Here is an 18,803-nt window from a genome sequence, read left to right on the forward strand (position 1 = left end):
TGAATGTACATGCACTTTTAAACTCCCCCACATGGTGCATATTTGTTTTGTATTCAAGGAAGCAGCTCTAAATTTCCAGGTCTTCACTGATCCAAAAAGTTGTTATTTATCACTCCGAACATTCACAAACACCAGTGTTAAACATCTTTTATAAATCTGCTTATAGAGCCAGAGAGTCAAATATTACAATGTGTTTTTAGAGTCACTCTGTTAGCTGTATTGAGACTTGGGTACCTTATTTCACTTTTTCAACATTCACACTTTTGTCTGCTTGTATCATTTATCAATTATAATTTATCAATCATACCACAGAAAGTGAACCCCAGACTAGTTCTTTTGAAATATGAGGGGTGCACTATATCTGAATAAATGCACAACAATCACTAATGGAAAGCAAACTTGAAGGCCTCCTTTTTGTTCCCAGGGAAATAATGGAAACAATTCTGAAGTTTTCCCCTGCAGATGAAGGCATCTGAAATTCCCTCCAGTTTCACATGGCAGTGCCGGATATTTTGAAATGCAAAAAGAGGGGAGAAGGGTGGACCTCAATATATATTTAATATAATAGGTTTATACTATTTGTTAGTCTATGATATTTATTTGGATGGACGTGTGTATATCATAGCACCAGAAAGTTTAACAGTAGACTGTATTCTACTCCAGTGGCACCTTCTCAATCTATGTTTCCATCTTTCTTATTTGTTGCTTTGCCAAACTGTTTATTAACGGACACAAAGGGAAAAAAGAGACTGAGAGGTTGGCCTATTTGTAATTCTTATTCTGTCCTCTGTTTCGTCTTCTTCCTATCAACATAGCAGTGTATGATGTACTGAGAACTACTCCAACCTGACCCGCGGATTCTGGGTAAAATCATTCACCTTGATCAAGCCGTCTGGCCCAATGCTGTGTAGGGAACATAAAAATAAAAAATAAAATTAGAGGTTTGCTCACCCAGCAATACTTGATCTTTATGAAACATTCTAAACTTTTATCTCACAAAAAATAATTGTAGCACCATCTTTTCCAGATGCCAGTCTTCCTTCTACCTCAGTGAAGCACATTTAAAAGAACTGCACTGAGTGCAGGCAGCATAGTCCAAATTAGTCTGTGAATCAAGGAATGCCACAAGGTGGCAGCAACCATATATAGTTTGAAATACATGATGCTATGACGCAAAACACTTTTCCCAAGATAGAGCCAAAGGGGATAGGAAAGTTGGGATTTAAAATGTATGCGTAAATAAGCAATTCTTGCTATCAGTGGCCATGACAGTAGTGTTAACTATAATAAATCAGGGATTATGATCAAAAGATTTCTAAAGAGACCCCGCAACCACACTGGGCATGGAAAAATATTTTAAATTCTTAAGTATCAGAGTCAACAGGTATAGTGGCTAGAGTGGTGGACTGGGGCATGGTGGACCAGGATTCAAATCCCCACTCAAGTCATGAAGCTCATTGGGTGACCTTGGGTCAGTCATTGCCTCACAGAGTTGTGAGGATAAAATGGGGAGGGGGAGAAACATGTATACCAGCTTGAATTCCTTGATGGGGCTTCCAACTGGACACAATCCCAAGTTTTTAGAGACATGGTATATCAAACTGGGATTTTTTCCAGTCCTGATTATTCTGTTTAATGTGAGGATGTCCTGTCCTGTGAACAAACTGGCCCTAGAACTTAGCAATATCTGTCCCTATAGCGGTAAAAACTACTGCACTTCAATACCATATAAGAGGGTAAAACCTATGATGCAAATAGCCACACGCCTTGACATTTACGTTAGCTGTATGTATTAGATATACTGTGGTTACTTACATCTCCTGCTCAATATAATTCAGCATTCGACTAACATGAGATGCTGAAATCTCCCCATCTACTTCAGCGATGTAAGTGTAGAGAAACTGGAAAGTGCTGAAGGGGATACGGGCGGGTCCACTGTCATTCTCATTGGATAAAACCTCACATATTATCTTCAGAGTTTTTGCAATAGTCTATTAAAAAGATAAGAAGAATTAGTATCTAAGTTTGCCATTCATAATAAAGCAACTAGTTATTATGCATTTCTAGAAATACTAAAAAAGAAATAGCTCAGTGTCTGGCTATAAAGCCATAAAGCAGGGATAGCTATTATGGTGTCCTCCAGATGCTGTGACCCAACTCCCTTCAGCCCTGCTCAGTTGGGAAATGTTCAGGGATGGTGAGAGTTGCTGGCCAAATGTCTGGGGGGGCCCCCATTGGTTACCCCTGCCATAAACAGAAGAGTGAGCAACTGTTTATTTATGTGACTCAACTAAACAGTCACAGCTTCTTTGCCAGAAGTCCTGAGAATTATAGTTAGGTGGTAAGTATAGTTCTAGATAAAACCACTATGCTGTGGTGGTTTATGGTGTAGTGATTAGAATAGGGGAATGCCAGGTTCAAATCTCCACACAATTATGAAGCTCTGAGGTGAGTTTGGGCCATCATGATTTCCTGGCCTAGTCTTACCTCACAGGGTTATTGTGAGGAGGATAATAAGGGAGTGGAGGGCCTTGTACAAATCATGTGAAGCCTAAATTTTTAAGGTAGGTGTTTCTTGATAAACATCTCTATTATGATGGAAAGCCACACCAAAAATGCAGTTTAGTTTTAATGTGCTAAGATGTATCAAAGAACAGTGGCCACAGGGCAGAGTTACTGTGATACTAATGATTTCAGTGAGATTAAGCACACTTTAATATCCGTTAAAGTGCAGCCAATTACTATATACATTCGGCTTTATATACTCTCTTAAAAATTATATATATTGGCACTTTATAGTAACAATAACAGTAATACATTAATGCACAACATTGTACATAAGGAGATATTCTCTAGGAAAGTTGATGTTTGAGTTGCTCTGTTTTGGTAAATGGCTGTTTCCTGATGAACAAAAAAAACAATATCTCTTAGCTCTGTCTGCTTTTTATCTTTTGCTCACCTGAAGTCAAAATCTTCTCTGAAATCAGAATTATCTCCACAGCTGCTAACTGTAATGTTATAAATATAAGATTATGACTTCAGGTGAGGAAGAAGACTGCAGGAACAGACAAATTCACAAACACAAAAAGCCAGATTCATAAATGGTGCCCCTAGTAAAACAGGCTAAAGGGCAGGAGAGAGAAACAGAAAATACAATGGATTATGATAAAGTTTTGGATGCAAGATGACAACAGTTCATTCCGAGAGATACATTAATCAGCCTATATTAATACAATCAGTGGTCATATGAAGAGTAATGTTAACCCACACTGCTAAGCGTCTTTATAGCATTAGATGCACTTCCGCAGATAATAGCTGCCATCAGGACAGCTGCAACAGTGGGATTCTTAGGGCTTCTACCATGTTGTGAGAATGTGGCAACCCATGATTAGCTGGATGTTATATCAATCCAGCTTTATTCCTTGTAAATTTGCAACCTCCCTTTGTTACATGTAAAAGCAATATCTGTGGAATATGTTTAAGTTCATGAATGAGGGAGAGGCCTAAATATCCACACAATATTATCTTATGTTGGTCCAATTTAATAATTCAGATTGCAAAAGTAAAGATTGGGTTGTTGTTGTTTTTTAAATCTAGGCTATTAAGGGAGATAGGTATTACTTGTGATTCATCCAAAAGAGAGCCCACCAGACAAATATGGTGTAACAAAATCCAGTATTGAAACTGTGCAGTTGCCATGGAAAAGAGGGGGAGAAAGGGTGGAGACTGTAGCTGTTAGCTGGTGAACTATCTTAAGGCAGAAGGGCTTTTACAAAGCTTATATGATGTGGGTTTCCTCATGGTAGGAAGAGAACAGAAATTAGGTACAGTGTAGGGAATAGGACAACTCGGCCACTAATGGCAACCCTCCCAACAGCACCAGATTTACTGCAATGTGAAAATGTCCTCTGCCCTTTTAATTCTTCACACACAGCAGAATACAGTGGTAGAATCCAAGCTTGGGGGGATTGTACAGTGGATTGTATCAATTCAAATTGATGTTTAGAATTGCCATTCACAGTAAGAAGAAATTAGGACTCTGAGGACCAAAGTACTTTAGTGGCCTGCTCCTTGCTGTGCTACTTTTCAACTTGTATTTTTAAAAACTCGCAGCAGAATATTTGTTAAAAAGTGATTCCCCCTACACCTGAAATGGTACCCATCTACTACCACTTCTGAAATCTATAGCCTCTTTCCCAGCTCTTTCTGCTCTGTGTGTACAAGCAGACCTGGAAGGCCATATTAGGAACAAATGGGCAGCCATTAACCCAGGCAATACCTTCATACAACAGTCCAATAAGTTGTGGTTGTTGTTCTCGCTTTCCTTCTGTTCTGGTGCTGCAAAAAATACAGGAAGGGAGGCTGCTACAGTAAGGCCCATTAGGTAGCAGCTGGTTCTGCCATTCACTGCTTCCTGAGTGAAACTACGAGCTCTTAATAATAATCCACATGACATAGACCCACTAAAAGTAAATACTAATTATTTAAGGAATCTAAACATATTGGAAATTCAAAAGAAAAGGAACTTACAACTCCAAGAGAGCTGCAGGCCAGGGCTAAAAACTTGAGCCATTCAATTTCTTCAGTAAAGTGTCCAACGTTCATAATACTGTCAAATAGGTCTGTAGGAAGATTGAGCACCTTCCACATCTGGGCTAGCTCATCTACGTGGATTATCAGCCTCCCGCCCACCTGGAAAGAAATATTGGCAATATCTATCATAAGTGAATAAATGACTGTAGGTTTTTTGTTTTTCTCTAGATCTTGCCACCTGCTTTAGTGCCAGGAATTCCTTCCTAATCGTACAAATTTCAGAGATGGTAAGCATTCTGTTTGCTTTGTAGAATCAGTAAAAATAAATAAAAATGTATGAGATCACAGAACTAAGATACAGCTAAGGAGATTGGGATGTTGGTTGAATCCTTGCTCTGTTCTTTGTAAGAAGGAGTATGTTGCTGCTTTGATATTTTTTACTTTAAGTGTCCAGGCAAAGAATGAGATAGAAATGCCACAGGCATGTACTAACTTGTTTTAGAAAATGTTGTGCTGAGTTTGTATTAACTGTGGTTCTGCTTTGCACCATGATATCTTGTTGTACTCCTCCCAAAAAATAAGTAGGATGTAATCATGTCTGCATCTTCTCAGTTCTGTGATGAGGCAGTGTATCCTTGCATATTTGTAAATGCCAGTTTATCAATATATTAATACATAAATGTCTGGTACCGAGACTGAGCCTTAATTATGAGGTGACATACACAAACCTAATGTAGATCTTTTGAAAATGGACCAGGTGACATTCAAACTGCTGTTATACTGACTTGACATCTACTAGGCTGGAAAACGCTGAGGGTGCAGGTACTGGGGTGGTGCAGCTGCACCAAGAACTAATTCACCTTCTGCTTCTAGTCTAGTATATGGCTACACCATATACTATATACATACATATATATACTATATAACATATACATTCTTTGATTCTAAACTTGCAAAAACAAGTACAGGGCTGCTGCTTTTACTGCAGGTTCCTACTGTGCAAGAAGGAGAAAATGGACTTACCCAGTCCCCTTTTTTTGGCAGGGGAAAACTATATCTTATATCTTAGGACCCCACTGCTGGATAATATGCTAATGCTTCCATATCTGATTGATTGATTGATTGATTGATTGATTAGATTTATATTCCAGCCTTTCTCTCAAAAGCTGCAAGGGGTCTCACTCGCTGTGTTCATTCCAAATTTAGTAGATGGTGCTTGAACTCATAGTAGCAAATATTTAAGAAATAAGTTTGTGAGACTGCACTGATTGTCCGTGTGCTTTGAGATTATTCCACCATTTTGCTGTTTTAATATTCAATATGCAGCTGTTGAAAAATTAATGACATGGCACATTTTTAAGAGGTGTCCACAGCAGGTCTACTGCCCTTCAGTGTGTTGTTTTAAACCCTTCACTGCGAGTTGTGCAGCACTGTCCTGAACATGTTTACTCAAACGTAAGCTCTACTTCTGAGTAAGCATATTTAGGATTACAGCCTTAGTATACAACCATAACATTGGGAAGTAGTATTTCTGGAAAAGGTTTAATTATGATGTTGGGCTTGTGCATCTATAGCTCTCTGTTTCTTGTGCAGGCTGTGCAATCTGTAGAAGCAATTCTAGGTTTTCCTTATGTATTAAGTGTCCCAAAGAAGAGGACCAGGCAGATGAGGGTCATGTGGATCTTGAATGGGCCTGAATTCAATGTAGAAAAGCAGGCAGGGGCTTTGGAACAATATGTTGCCGCTGTCCACTTGGGAATAAATGATGCCACTAACACTGGGGATGTCTATTTTGGGGATATTATCACCCACCCAGTTAATGAAGTTGGTATGCTGTGTCTGCTTTTGAGTGTCATTGTGGGCACAAGAAGAATATAGGAATGAATTCATACACACAGGGGAGAATGCCCTAGATATGCAGGAGTATATATTTTGTTCTCGAAGCTACCAACATGAGTTTGACCAAACTGCGGGAGTGGTACCTGGCGTGCTCTGGTCCATGGGGTCACAAAGAGTTGGACACGACTAAACAACTAAACAACAATATATTTTGAAAAAGACCTTTGTACCCCAGAACAAGAAAGAACACAGGGATGCACATGTGTGCTATCCACATGCTGTCTATTCATGTTGGAGCAGAAAGCAGGGCACTAGTGATAGCTCTCAGCTCTCTAGAGTCAGCTGAAGGGAAGCAAGCAGTTGTCTTTCAACTGGAGGCCTGAAATGTGTTTAAATGTGTACAAATCTCCCAGGTCACTTCCCCTTTTCTAGATCCTTTGAATTGTCAGGTGGCATTTGTCCTTTCAGGGTTTATCCACACTTCCAGTTGCTTTGTGCTTTCTGGGCTTTTCAGGTTCATATCTGAGTGTTTTTTGTCCCTGGGCTTTCCCCAGGAAAACCCTTGTTTTACCACTGAATCAGAACAAACAGCAATCTGCAGAAAACCTGCTTGCCGTTTGTTCCAATCCAGTGCTAAAATATGGGTTTTTCTGGGGAAAGCATCAGGGCCGAAAATAATAAATAAGTAACCACTTGAACACAGACTTGGAAAGCCCAGACTTGTACCTAGGAAGCACAAAGCAAAGGTAAGCAGGGTGCTTCCCAGATTGGTAACTGGGGGTAAGATAGGCGTGTGCTTGAATGGAGAAGCAATATCTCTGCACACCATAGTTTTCAGAGGAGTGCACATTTGGTTATACATTTGAGTGAGCACCTGCATTTGGGATGCACGTCTGCTTTTGGAGCCTGATTTCTCATGGGCACACAAGTACTAAAGTTTCTAGGGATTATTTGAGCTGCAGGTTGTCAATCACAGACACCTGTAGAATCTTCATGACTTCGAATCTGCCACTTGAATTAATAAACTGCTGTATATTTCTCAGCCACTCTAAAGTGTACTCCAGGGCTATAAAATATTATAGGTAGTGCTAAAATGATCTTTCCATCACCACAAGCATTTCTGCTGGCCAAACAAAATCATCTCCCATCTCATCCCCCACCCTGCACACTGTTCTAGGGATTCGAGGAGGGTGCAGGGGGAAGAGGGGGAGTAAGTCCCATTGTGCTAGTGGGACTCATTGTGGTGCACCCTGCTGGCCCAACAACCTAGTTGAAAATGACCCGTAGTTTATTAGGACTGAAATCAAATTCCAGTGAATAGGAGCCAACATCAAATGTGCAGGTGTCAGTGCTGTGCTGATGTGAAGATACTAACAACCTAAAATTCAAGTTGTTGTTTCTGGAGTAAGGAACTTATCTTGTGTAAATATATTGTGGGAGAAAATGGAGAAACAGTACTAGCACAGAAGCACTGTGCATCACTAACTGGATCCTAAATCCTGTGGTGGTGTATACCCGCTGTCTTCCTAAATAATACATCCTCTTCCATCTGTTCTCTGCTCAAAATGAAAGGCTTAAAAACACAAAAATGGGATCCATTTAACCCATATTGGTACAATAATTGAGCAGTTATGGTTGGTTAGTATTTTTGTGAAGAAATTCAAAGCTTGCCATGCTGCTGGTGGTATTAAAATTTTGCATGAAAAGCTACAGATATTGATTCGGAGTACATATGAAAAGATGTGCATGTTCTAATCATAAAGCCCAGTTGTGCATTTTTTCAGCTAATTTGTAGAAATAATACTTGGGCTACAGGGGCGGCATCTCACCCTCAGGATTGTGGATGCCCATCACTGTAATGTGGGCTCCTCCAAAAATGAACACGACATTGCATGTTGTGTGTGTGACATCACATGCACCACGTGCAAGCATGTGTATATGATGTTGCACGTCCATGTTGCAGCATCGGCTGCTTCTCTTCCTCCTTTTCTGCAGGGAGGGGCATGGACTCAGAAGCAGAGAGACTGCCTCCACGTCCGAACCCCCACACTGGAAAAGGGTGCCTCACTTGCTGACTGTGCAGGGTGGAGCTGAACTGCTTCTCTCTCTGAGGCAGCACCACAGAGGCTAGCTGGCTGCCTGTCTCCAGCTTTGCTCATTGACTTTGTGGGTGCTCAGCCCCCACAATTATATTAATGTGGGTGCCCAAGCACCCACAGTCCCCTGGAGTTGGCTTCTATGCCAGGATATAACTGGGTATTGATGAACTAAACATTGGAGTAATTGATTGTATTGCATTGTGCTTACAGTTACAGAAAGAAGCTGGTCATGCTGCTGAAGAGAACTTTGTCATGCTGATTCTCCATTTTCTTCTGTGTAACAAGGGGATGAGAACATTTGAGAGGATGGTATAGATAATGGGTAGGGAACCCTTTTCAATTCCCTTTTAGGCAATCTTCTGAGGGCCACATGCTAGCAGTGGGCAGGACCAATGCAAAAGTGGGTGGAGTGGCCTGTGGAGAAACCTGAGGGCCAGATAGAAATCCCCAAGTCCTAGTATAGATGGCTTGCTTCTTATGTGGTTGCATGCAGAGAGTGACAAGCAAGTTACTACTTTGTAAGTTGTCATCTTTATTCATTGTTTGAGTTCTCACAGGGTGGTGAACTATAACTGATGACTTACTATAAACATGACCATCTGGGTTGCTTTGCTTCTCCCTGGCACGCAAGGGAAACAAACCACAATTCCTGGCTTATCATTATGTCCAAACCAGGGTTGTGGTTTGTAGTGCTCCAAACAAACCATAATCAATATGCTAAGTACAAACTTTGGTTGCAGACTGTGGTTTGCTTGGAACAAAACAAACCATGATCTCTGGTTTGCATGTAATGTTAAGCTATGGTTTATTTCTTCCCAGGGAGTAGCAAAGCAGCTCAGATTGGCACATTCAGAGTAATACATGAATTGTTGTTTATCATGAGGTGCAAATGAAGTCAGTGTTTAAAATTAGAGCGTGCACAAATTATTGCTTCCCTATGTGTATCAGGATGGTTTTGGAACTAGGCTTGAATGTAATAAAAGTAAAGGAATTATGAAGAGCAATAATCTTTTAAATAGTCTTCGTACTTTGGCAGAAGTCTTATAACCTTGACATCTTGTAATAGTTATATTCTGTCTGTATGCATCTTACAATGTGAACAAAAAGTAGCAGATATAAGACTGGAGGCAATTACTGGAACCGTGTCCAAAACCAATATGAAATAGTAGAGTACAAACACTCAAGCCTCTTATGTACTTGCCCCAAAATGGAAAGGAGATGTTTCTTACTCTCTGGTGTAAGACCTTCAAGAGCTCTGGTGTAAGCTCTGCACAGTTTGATAAAGGGACTCTATCTGGTCGTTCTCTTACAGGAGGATTCTCTCCACGGGCCATAGCATTAAAATAGCTAGACAGAAAGAAAACAGCAGGCGTTTGCATTTTAGCAGAATATGTTAACAAAAAGCGTGACTAGAACTTGGCTATTTATTTTCAAGTTTATGAATGACATATTAAAGCTCAACAGTGAAAACTCATAAAGTACGCATATCAAAAGGACATAGCTTGAAGGCACATGACACAGCATCCTTATTGAAATTTAGCAGCTCAGTTCTGGTTAGTGATGGATAGGGGACAGCCTGGAAACTATGTAAGCTGCCTTCCTACAACGAGGAAAGGTGGGATATTGTAATACAGTGGTACCTTGGTTCTCAAACTTAATCTGTTCTGGGAGTCTGTTCGACTCTCAAAACCATTTGAAAACCAAGGCGCAGCTACCGATTGGCTGCAGGAGACTACCAAGGTACCACTGTATAAGGGTGGGAAGCCTGACCTTCTGAATATTTCCAGTTACAGATGGGTAGCCGTGTTGGTCTGCCATAGTCGAAGTAAAAAAATTCCCTCCTGTAGCACCTTAAAGACCAACTAAGTTAGTTCTTGGTATAAGCTTTTGTGTGCATGCACACTTCTTCAGATACACAGTAGAAGAAGAAGTGTGCATGCACACGAAAGCTTATACCAAGAACTAACTTAGTTGGTCTTTAAGGTGCTACAGGAAGGAATTTTTTTACTTCTGAATATTGTTGGCCTGGAACTCTCATTATCTCTGACCATTGACTATTGTGGCTGGGACTGGCTGGAGTTCGACAACATCTGGAGGGTCAAAGCTTCCCCCCACTTGTCATAGTGGTAGCTGATAATAGGAGGGGGAATCGCATGAGAGCAACAGGCCTGATTGTAGCCTCTTTGCAGTAGGCTGGTGATGTGCCACTGGCTGTGCTTCTCCATCAAACTCTACCACTGCTGGCCAGGAGTTAGGATTGCAGCCTGAGCTATTATTTATGCTTAATTTGAAATGTGGTTGTTTGTTCACCGAGGCGGGTAGTGCTTATGTATGCTGGGTAGTAGAGTTTGCATTAATTGGCTATGACAGTGATAGCAGTTTTTGTTCACATACTACAGTTTTGCCATACTCCCACCCACATTGATCTTGGTGTTTTTGGTTTGCAAAAACCGCTTGAAAATGTTGCACATGAGAAAATGAAAGTCATGTGTGACTGTTGGTCTATATTCCTTTAGGTTTCAGGGGATGTATTTTCTCTGGATTTGTTATTTACTGTAGCCTAGGGTGTCTTGAGGGATATTTTGCTCCCTGAACTTATTCCACCCAGGGTTCCCTGTGGCAAGCATAGGGCAGTTCTTCATAAAATGGTGCTGGTCATTCTTTAATGAAAGCTGCATTAATTCCTGATACCAAATAATTGCTACCCATCTTGGCCTGAAAAATGTGTGTTCTCAAAAAGTATCGGGGAAGTGCCATAAACACAGAATTCCACAAGTAAACCTATAAACTATTAAGTATAGTATCAGTTTTAAGGATACAGTTTTTTAGAGTAAAATATTAAACTTACTCAGAAGACCATTGGATCAGATCTGGAGGCTGTGTCCGAATGGCAGCTTTTGTAAACTGCTTCAACAAATCTGGAAGCTCCGGAGGGATGCATACTTGTTTGTCTGTTTGTGGCATAATTCCTGTGCCTGTTAGAAAAAATAGCAACCTTCTCTGTTAAGTGTGGGAAAACACATTGCAATTACCCATTGAAACAACCCTTCGGTCAAAGTTCTTCTTTAACCTATAAACTTGTGTGGTGCTATAATAATGTTGAAAAACAGAAGGCAGGCAGTACCACACAAGAAAAGCACATAACCTTTTACTGAAAAATATTACATTTGAGTTCTTACTCATTTCACTAAATCACTTTGTATTTTATAACCTTGTGTAATAGTAGCTATATAATTGTGGATTTTACATTTCAACTGTTGGGGAATCCTCCCCCTGCTGAATTTCTCTGGTAATGAACTTCTGTGTGCCCGTTATGAAGTCCCTGAACATTGTGCAGATTTCTAGAGTGCATTATCAGTGCATCTAAGGTGCTGTCCACAGCTGTTGGGCCCATCCATTATCATCACTCACGAAAAGAATGCACCCTTGACCATGTCCAATACGCCATTGTAGTTGTGCTTTCTAGGTGAAGGCTGACAAGCTATCTTTTGCACAATCAGAAAATCTGCAAAAGGCAGGCAGGATCTCTGACTGTCTGTACAGAGTCTGTGTCTGTACAGCATGTACAAATTCAGACTTTCAGTGAATGTGAGGCTGTTGAGACCAGCAGGTGTAATTTGGATTCTCTTCCCTGCTAGCATTCACTGACCATCAGTACACAGCTACTGATGAGCCCTTATGTACACCCCAGTTTCTCCAGAATTGTAAAATTTAGGAATTTTTGAATACAGTAGATCCTATACAATGATAGTTGTCAACATGACAGGTCAGCCTCCTGTAGAAAGCATGGTCCGTTGCTAAGGACAATGAATGTTCCTCTATGAGTGCAGGACTAATGCGTCTCTTGTGAGAAAGCTTTGTTCCTCTGGGAATGTCAAAAGTATTTCTTTCTCACTTGGCAATCATAGACTATGATGCATGTGTCCACAGCTGCAGTGCAACTGCTGTTGCAGTGGCTGCAATCCTATGGTTGCAACTGCATCTAATTGGGCACCCTCTGCCCACCCCTTTGCGATATGAAATATTCCCTTTGCTGGTGATAGGAATAATTTATTCCAGTTGTAGAAACTTTGGATAAATGCATATAATGATCACCCAGCCATACCCCCACCAAAATACAAAAAAATAAAAGGGAACTCAAGGAAGTGAAGAGGTCTTGATGAGGCAAGGCTTGGGGGATTTGTACAGAGCAAACGTCTTACAGAAGCAGTTTCACAGACTACTTAGCAAGCAACAAGCACTTGCAAATATATTTTTGTAACTCTGCCACCCCATTCCAGCTACCCTATCTCTATTCTTTCCATCCACGCACTGTCACTATCTCATGTTGGTCTCCCGTACAAATTTGTCCCCAGTCTTTGGCATTGGGCTTGCATCTAACAGACCTTGCACAGATCCACACCATACATTTAAAACACATCCAGCACACATTTGAAGCACACGACTTGCGCCAAAGAATCCTGGGAACTGTAGTTTGTCAAGGGTGCTAGGAACGGTAGCTTCAGGCCAGGAAACTACAGCTCCCGGGACTGTTTGGGGGAAGTAACCGGGCTTTAAATGTGTGGTGGATGTGCTTTCGTGGTGTGGATCTGCCCCTTGTTGATGTCGGAGATTAGCAAAGTGGGTTAAGAATTCTGCCCCCCAGGGTGGTTCTGTCCTGTATTACCGGAGGCTGAGACGACTCAGCCTCTTCGTGAAGATCGCCCAGCTGCTGTTTTGGGACAGTCACACCAGGCTTTATCGGGGGCTTCACGCTGCTTCCACCCAAGATGGGCCCTTGCATTAACTCAGGACTGCGCCCTTTGTTTCCCTGCAGCTCTAGGTATCCTAGCAACTGGTGCTCTACCTCACAAAGGCACTGATTCTGTCAGCTGCCTTTGCTGGCAGTAAACAGTGAGACACTTGAAAAGGTCATGGGGTTCTTAGTGGGGAGTTAAGAGAACTTCATCAGGGTGGGGTTGGGGAGCCTCAAACTCCATGGGTAGGACAGGTATTTTAGATAAATTTTAGGGCTTTCACTATCTTCTGGGTATCCATAAAATTAATGAGTCTAAGGTTTGCTTGATGCTATGGGCATGGCTGCATGGATTTGTCCTGTTGTTTCTACCCTGTCATGTAACTCTGTTGTACACCATCTAGGTTTCTTTCCAATAACACCTGCCATTTTCACTCTTTTGTGGGGCAGAGGAAGTTTGAGTTAGCAAGGTGTGGCAGTGATAAAACAAAGATGACCAGGAGGAAAAATTCTAATCACAGTTGTGGGGTGCAAGAAGTGTTGCTTTTATGGGGGAAAGGGCTACCTATGATGAGGGCTGCAAAACGCTGCTGAGAATGCTTACTGTTGCCTGTCTTCTCTAACCCATTGGTAGGGTGACCATTTGCACATAGACAAGAGAATGCCGCACCAAAGCAGAGGACAAAAGGCAACAGAGCTTTGCATAGAATATTGGTGTGCTAAATATATATGTAGAGATGGAAATGTGGAAATAATTACTATAATTTAAATAGAAATATAATGCATCTCACCATAGCGGGGAAGCCTATAGTCAAGTGGCTTGCGTGCTTGCTCTGTCTGATGTCCAGGTGCTAACTGTTGATGGACAAGTTCAAGGTCGCTGCTCTGCCTTCTTATGGTTTTCTAATCTTCAAACCAGACTTGGATTGGACATTCCTTCTAATAGAGGATGCCTTCAAATGGAGGGCTGTCCTCTGACAATGGTTTAAACAGAGGACTACCCTTGGGAAAGTAGGTTACATGGCTACCCTTAGTATTAGATGGTGTTTCATTGGCATAAACCACTTCCAAACCATTTTGGATTCCCAAAGAAACTTTTAGTATGTTAATATTTCTGTAGTTCCATCCTGTGTCTATAGCCGAAGAGAACCAAATAAAGCAATATATGTTCAATATGATTGTTACCCACACATTAAGGAAGTTGTAATGTTTTTAAACTGATCTTAATAATGTATTTTTACATTGCGGGCCCAGCTGCAGTTCCGCCCACCCCTTGTTAGTGTCTATAAATGATTAATAACTCAGGCGGACAACGATCTGGATTAATATTGGCCACAACGCTATTGATTACAGAATGTTTGTGGGATTTTGGCTCAGGCATTGGGTGTATCAATTCCAGCCTCCTGCTGGAGGACTGGAACTGCTGCAGGTGTGTGCCAGGATTGTGGCCTCTCCAAGATGTCAGTCTACTGAGTTGGCCATCCTAAGGCTGCCGCTAGAAGCCTTATAGGCCCATCTGCCGCACGCTTGGCCTCAAGACTGGGACATCCACCAAGACCCCTTTAGACCCCTGAAAACACCGCTGGATCATATTGGGTGATGCACCACTTCACCCTACGCTTGAAGACTAGGATTCTACCCAATGCTTTAACCGCCAAAGTTGAGACAATTTGCTGCGAGGAAGGCAAAACCTCTAAACCGGCCAATTTGTCTACAGGGAAAATTCCTTCCTGGGCCCAAATATGGCAAACGTGTGCGACCATAGCAAGGTCAGGAGATACACGGGAAACAAAATAAGGTTAAACTGTGAATGAAGGAATGGAGCATTGTTAAAGCAGCAACCTGAAAGGCAGAAAACATTTTAGAACAAAATGAAATTGACCTGGAAAATAAAGATGGTGGGTGGGCTTTGTTTGCTTCTCCGCTGACTGTACTGAGGCCGGACAGCACTGCAGACTTTTATGCAGCCAATGCCCTCCCAGACTGCAAGGCACACCCACAAGGGAGGCCACTGACTGGCCCATTTAAGATGCTGCAGCAGGCAGGAACTTGCCAGATGTCTAGGCAGCCGGGGGGAGGGGGGTCCCTAATGGCTGCCCGGACATGTGCGCTCTGCTCTGACGGACCAGGGATGGCGGCCGAGCGCGAGAGGCCATGACAGATGCCCACCCAGGAAGGGGTAAGCGTCCGTTGTTGTAAGTTGCCTTCAGATTTCATAATGAAGGGTGGGTAAAAAATCTGATAGATAATAAGAAATAGCAACAGGAGTTATGTGTGTGCCTGGCAATAAATTGCATGCATAATGCCAACACAATGCTATAGTGTGGTTCTAGATTGGTTAACTCAGAAAATAAGCCCACCAAGCTCATTGAGGCTTGCTTCCAAGTTCCAAGTAAGGTTGTACAGGTCTGTATTATCATCTGCATGCTATAGGCTGTATTATTAACCCTCCTATTGTGTGTACGTGGTTGGGATGTGGTTCACAGGTAATTTGTAGCTGAAGAAAGATTTGAACCAGGTCTCCTTGAACTCTGTATGCACAGTCAATGTGTACTCCGAACTCCGTGGGGTTATAATTTCAGCCTTAACCACTCGAATGGCATTAGTACACTCCCTACTAGAAAAGGTAAAGTGGGATCAGGGGGTGACAAGTGGGGTAAATTGAGGGACACATTCAGGAAATGCCAGCATGGTGATTTTTCTTCCTAGTTTTAAATTTATCACAAAGCTAATGTCAATATCATGTTTCCCTGGCTCTCCTTTCAAGAAGAAGTGATAGATGCTTCAAAGTAATAACCTTCAAGTGAATGGTTTTCTTTTAAAAAAGGATGAAGAGTGAATATGAAATAGCATGAATATCATAGCAAATAACATAAGATCTAAACCTAAAACTCTGTTTGACAAAAGAGCATGAACAAAAATGTCAACAGATTATATTGCATTGTTATATGGAGAGAAATGTTTGGTGAAGCTTATAGAAATTGTGCATTATGCTAAACAGGTGAAGTAAACATTATTTACCCGCTGCTGAGATGACAACTGAAAGTTATCTCTTGATTCACTCTTTCACTGGGGAAATGTATGATAAACGAAAAGAAAAAGGACATTTCTTTTCATGTAGTCAAATCCACCCCAAGAATTACAGGAATGAAAGCTGCAAAAGCTTCTTAACTATTGTGCCTTTAACACCCCATACTAAATAGGAATGATTCTTTCATTGAAAATAATTTTTTAAAAAAAATCTTCATTTTCCAGATACTTCTGGTTTAAGCTCTGACAGGGTATACTTCAGGAGCAGAGGGTTAAAGTGCATGAAATATAGTTGGTAAGATGGAAGTAATTTAAAATACCTTAGGGTTGTTAGCTACTTTTTTCCCTGAGATTTTTTACAGTATTCTAGTGGAGAGAAATTAATTATAGTCAGTCTTTTTCCTGCTTCTCCATGCCAGGGAAGTTTGTGCCTTTTGTTTTGTTTTTACCTTCTATGAAGCTGATTAAAGGCACAGGACCTGTATTAACAGACCAGGGTTATTTAAAGAGGCAGGATATAAGAGGCGGGTAATAACTAGTATCTGTTTTGTCATGTTTTTACATATAATCCATGCTGTAGCATACCAAAAGTAAGCACCTACAGATTAAGATCTGAGTAGGTGTAAGAATGAACCAGAAAAACGGTATATTTTGTCTCTCTGACATAGCAATGAGCCTAAAGTTCCTACTTGTTAGTAGCTACTGTACTTGGAATTTGGGGAGATGGGGCTTGGAAATTCTGGAGTTACTAAGTGGCTGGGAGCTACAAGTGATCTCCTATTCATGTAGTGAGAACTATCATATAGTGAGCTTTCCAGGAGCTACTGTATTGTTAGTATCTTGTTTCTGCAAATAACAATAATAGTAATAATAATAATTATAATTATACCCCACCCACCTGGTTGGGTTTCTCCAGTCACTCTGGCCGGCTTACAGTACATATAAAACATATTAAAACATCAAATATTAAAAAACTCCTGATACAGGACTGCCTTCAGATGTCTTCTAAAAATCAGGTAATTGTTCATTTCCTTGACATCTGATGGGAGGGCGCTCCACAGGGAGGGCACCACTACCAAGAAGGCTCTCTGCCTGGTTCCCTGTAGCCTCACTCCTAGCAGTGTGGGAACTGCCAGAAGACCCTCGGAGGATAACCTCAGTGTCTGGGCTGAGCGATGGGGGTGGAGACGCTCCTCCAAGTATACTGGGCCGAAGCTGTTTAAAGCTTTTAAGGTCAGCACCAACACTTTGAATTGTGCTTGGAAACGTACTTTAGGACCAGTGTTATATGGTCCTGGCAGCTGCTCCCAGTCACCACTCTAGCTGCCACAATTAAGTCAGCCCTGGTTAAGCTACATGTCAAAGCAATGTAATTAAGCAGAGGGAAACAAGCAAGGGAGGTGCATCTGTCTTTCTTGTTCACTGGACCAGCTGCCACTGCTCCTCTTTCTTATTATTGTAAGGTTGCTAATTTGTTTTTGTCAAATCTTCCCCCCATGCCTTTAACAGCAATTTGATATGCAGGCATGGCTGAGCAATTATGCTTATTTTTCAGTTGTTTGAAAACTTTACCTGCTGATTTCTGTAGAACAAAGCAGGGCAATTTTTTCCTTAGTCAAATGTGGAAACTAGGTTGTTAAGAGTTATGCAGAAGTAATTACAACAAACGTTATTATAACAAAAACTTAATTTAGAATATATCCAAGAGCTCTGGACCATTTCTACCCCTCCCTAAACATGGCCTCTACTAAGCCTGAAATAATATTTCTGGAAAAAGAAGATAGGAACAATATAGATGGAGGAACAAGGTAAGTTAAGTTCCACATTAGGACTCATAATGACGTTAAATATAAGGATAACATTAAAGGTAAAGGGACCCCTGACCATTAGGTCCACTCGTGACCGACTCTGGGGTTGCAGCGCTCATATCACTTTATTGGCTGAGGGAGCCAGCGTACAGCTTCCGGGTCTAGTGGCCAGCATGACTAAGCCGCTTCTGGCGAACCAGAGCCGCGCTGTTTACCTTCCCGCCGGAGCGGTACCTATTTATCTACTTGCACTTTGACGTGCTTTCGAACTGCTAGGTTGGCAGGAGCAGGGACCGGGCAACAGGAGCTCACCATGTTGTGGGGATTCGAACCGCCGACCTTCTGATCGGCAAGTCCTAGGCTCTGTGGTTTAACCCACAACGCCACCTGCGTCCCTATGCTACCCGCGTCCCTACATTACATTACAGACCTCAAATTCTTCTCCGGCCCATATTTGTATCTAAGCCAGAGAAGAATCTTACCCCTTGCCCCATGTTCTATCCACACAGTCCCCATAGAATTCTAGTTTTGATTCAGATTCTGCTTGCCTCTGACTTCCGGGTTGGCGCCATCGCCGAATGGCGGACTCCCTCCGAGCTCCGGAGGGAGCCTGCTCGGCAGGGGCTGGGTCCTACCGCACCGGCGATGCGGGGACCCTTAAAAACCACGGCCACGGGGGCCGTGGACATGGAGACTCGGCTGGCACCGCTAGCGCCCTCCCGACTCGTGAAGGAGCCTTTTTAAAGGCTACGGATCGGG

The 18,803-nt window shown here is 41.8% G+C and overlaps 1 protein-coding gene and 1 long non-coding RNA gene across 2 annotated transcripts; one reads left to right on the forward strand and one right to left on the reverse strand.

Moving 5' to 3' along the window:
* Positions 1 to 756: 756 nt before the first annotated feature.
* ROPN1 (rhophilin associated tail protein 1) lies at positions 757 to 13,294 on the reverse strand. The gene is made up of 6 exons (XM_081009228.1): positions 13,138 to 13,294; positions 11,320 to 11,446; positions 9,701 to 9,818; positions 4,531 to 4,692; positions 1,816 to 1,991; positions 757 to 903 (listed from the first exon to the last, which is right to left on the reverse strand). Exons 2-6 carry the CDS (start codon positions 11,433 to 11,435, stop codon positions 837 to 839), a joined length of 639 nt encoding a protein of 212 aa, XP_080865354.1. The 5' UTR covers positions 11,436 to 11,446; positions 13,138 to 13,294; the 3' UTR covers positions 757 to 836.
* LOC308479574 lies at positions 1,998 to 9,683 on the forward strand. Its single transcript, XR_013987735.1, has 3 exons — positions 1,998 to 2,341; positions 4,762 to 4,820; positions 8,682 to 9,683. It is a non-coding gene; the product is annotated as an uncharacterized lncRNA (long non-coding RNA).
* Positions 13,295 to 18,803: the final 5,509 nt, after the last annotated feature.

This window comes from Podarcis pityusensis (genome assembly GCF_964106645.2).
Source record: "Podarcis pityusensis genome assembly, chromosome: 1".
Taxonomy (NCBI): Eukaryota; Metazoa; Chordata; class Lepidosauria; order Squamata; family Lacertidae; genus Podarcis; species Podarcis pityusensis.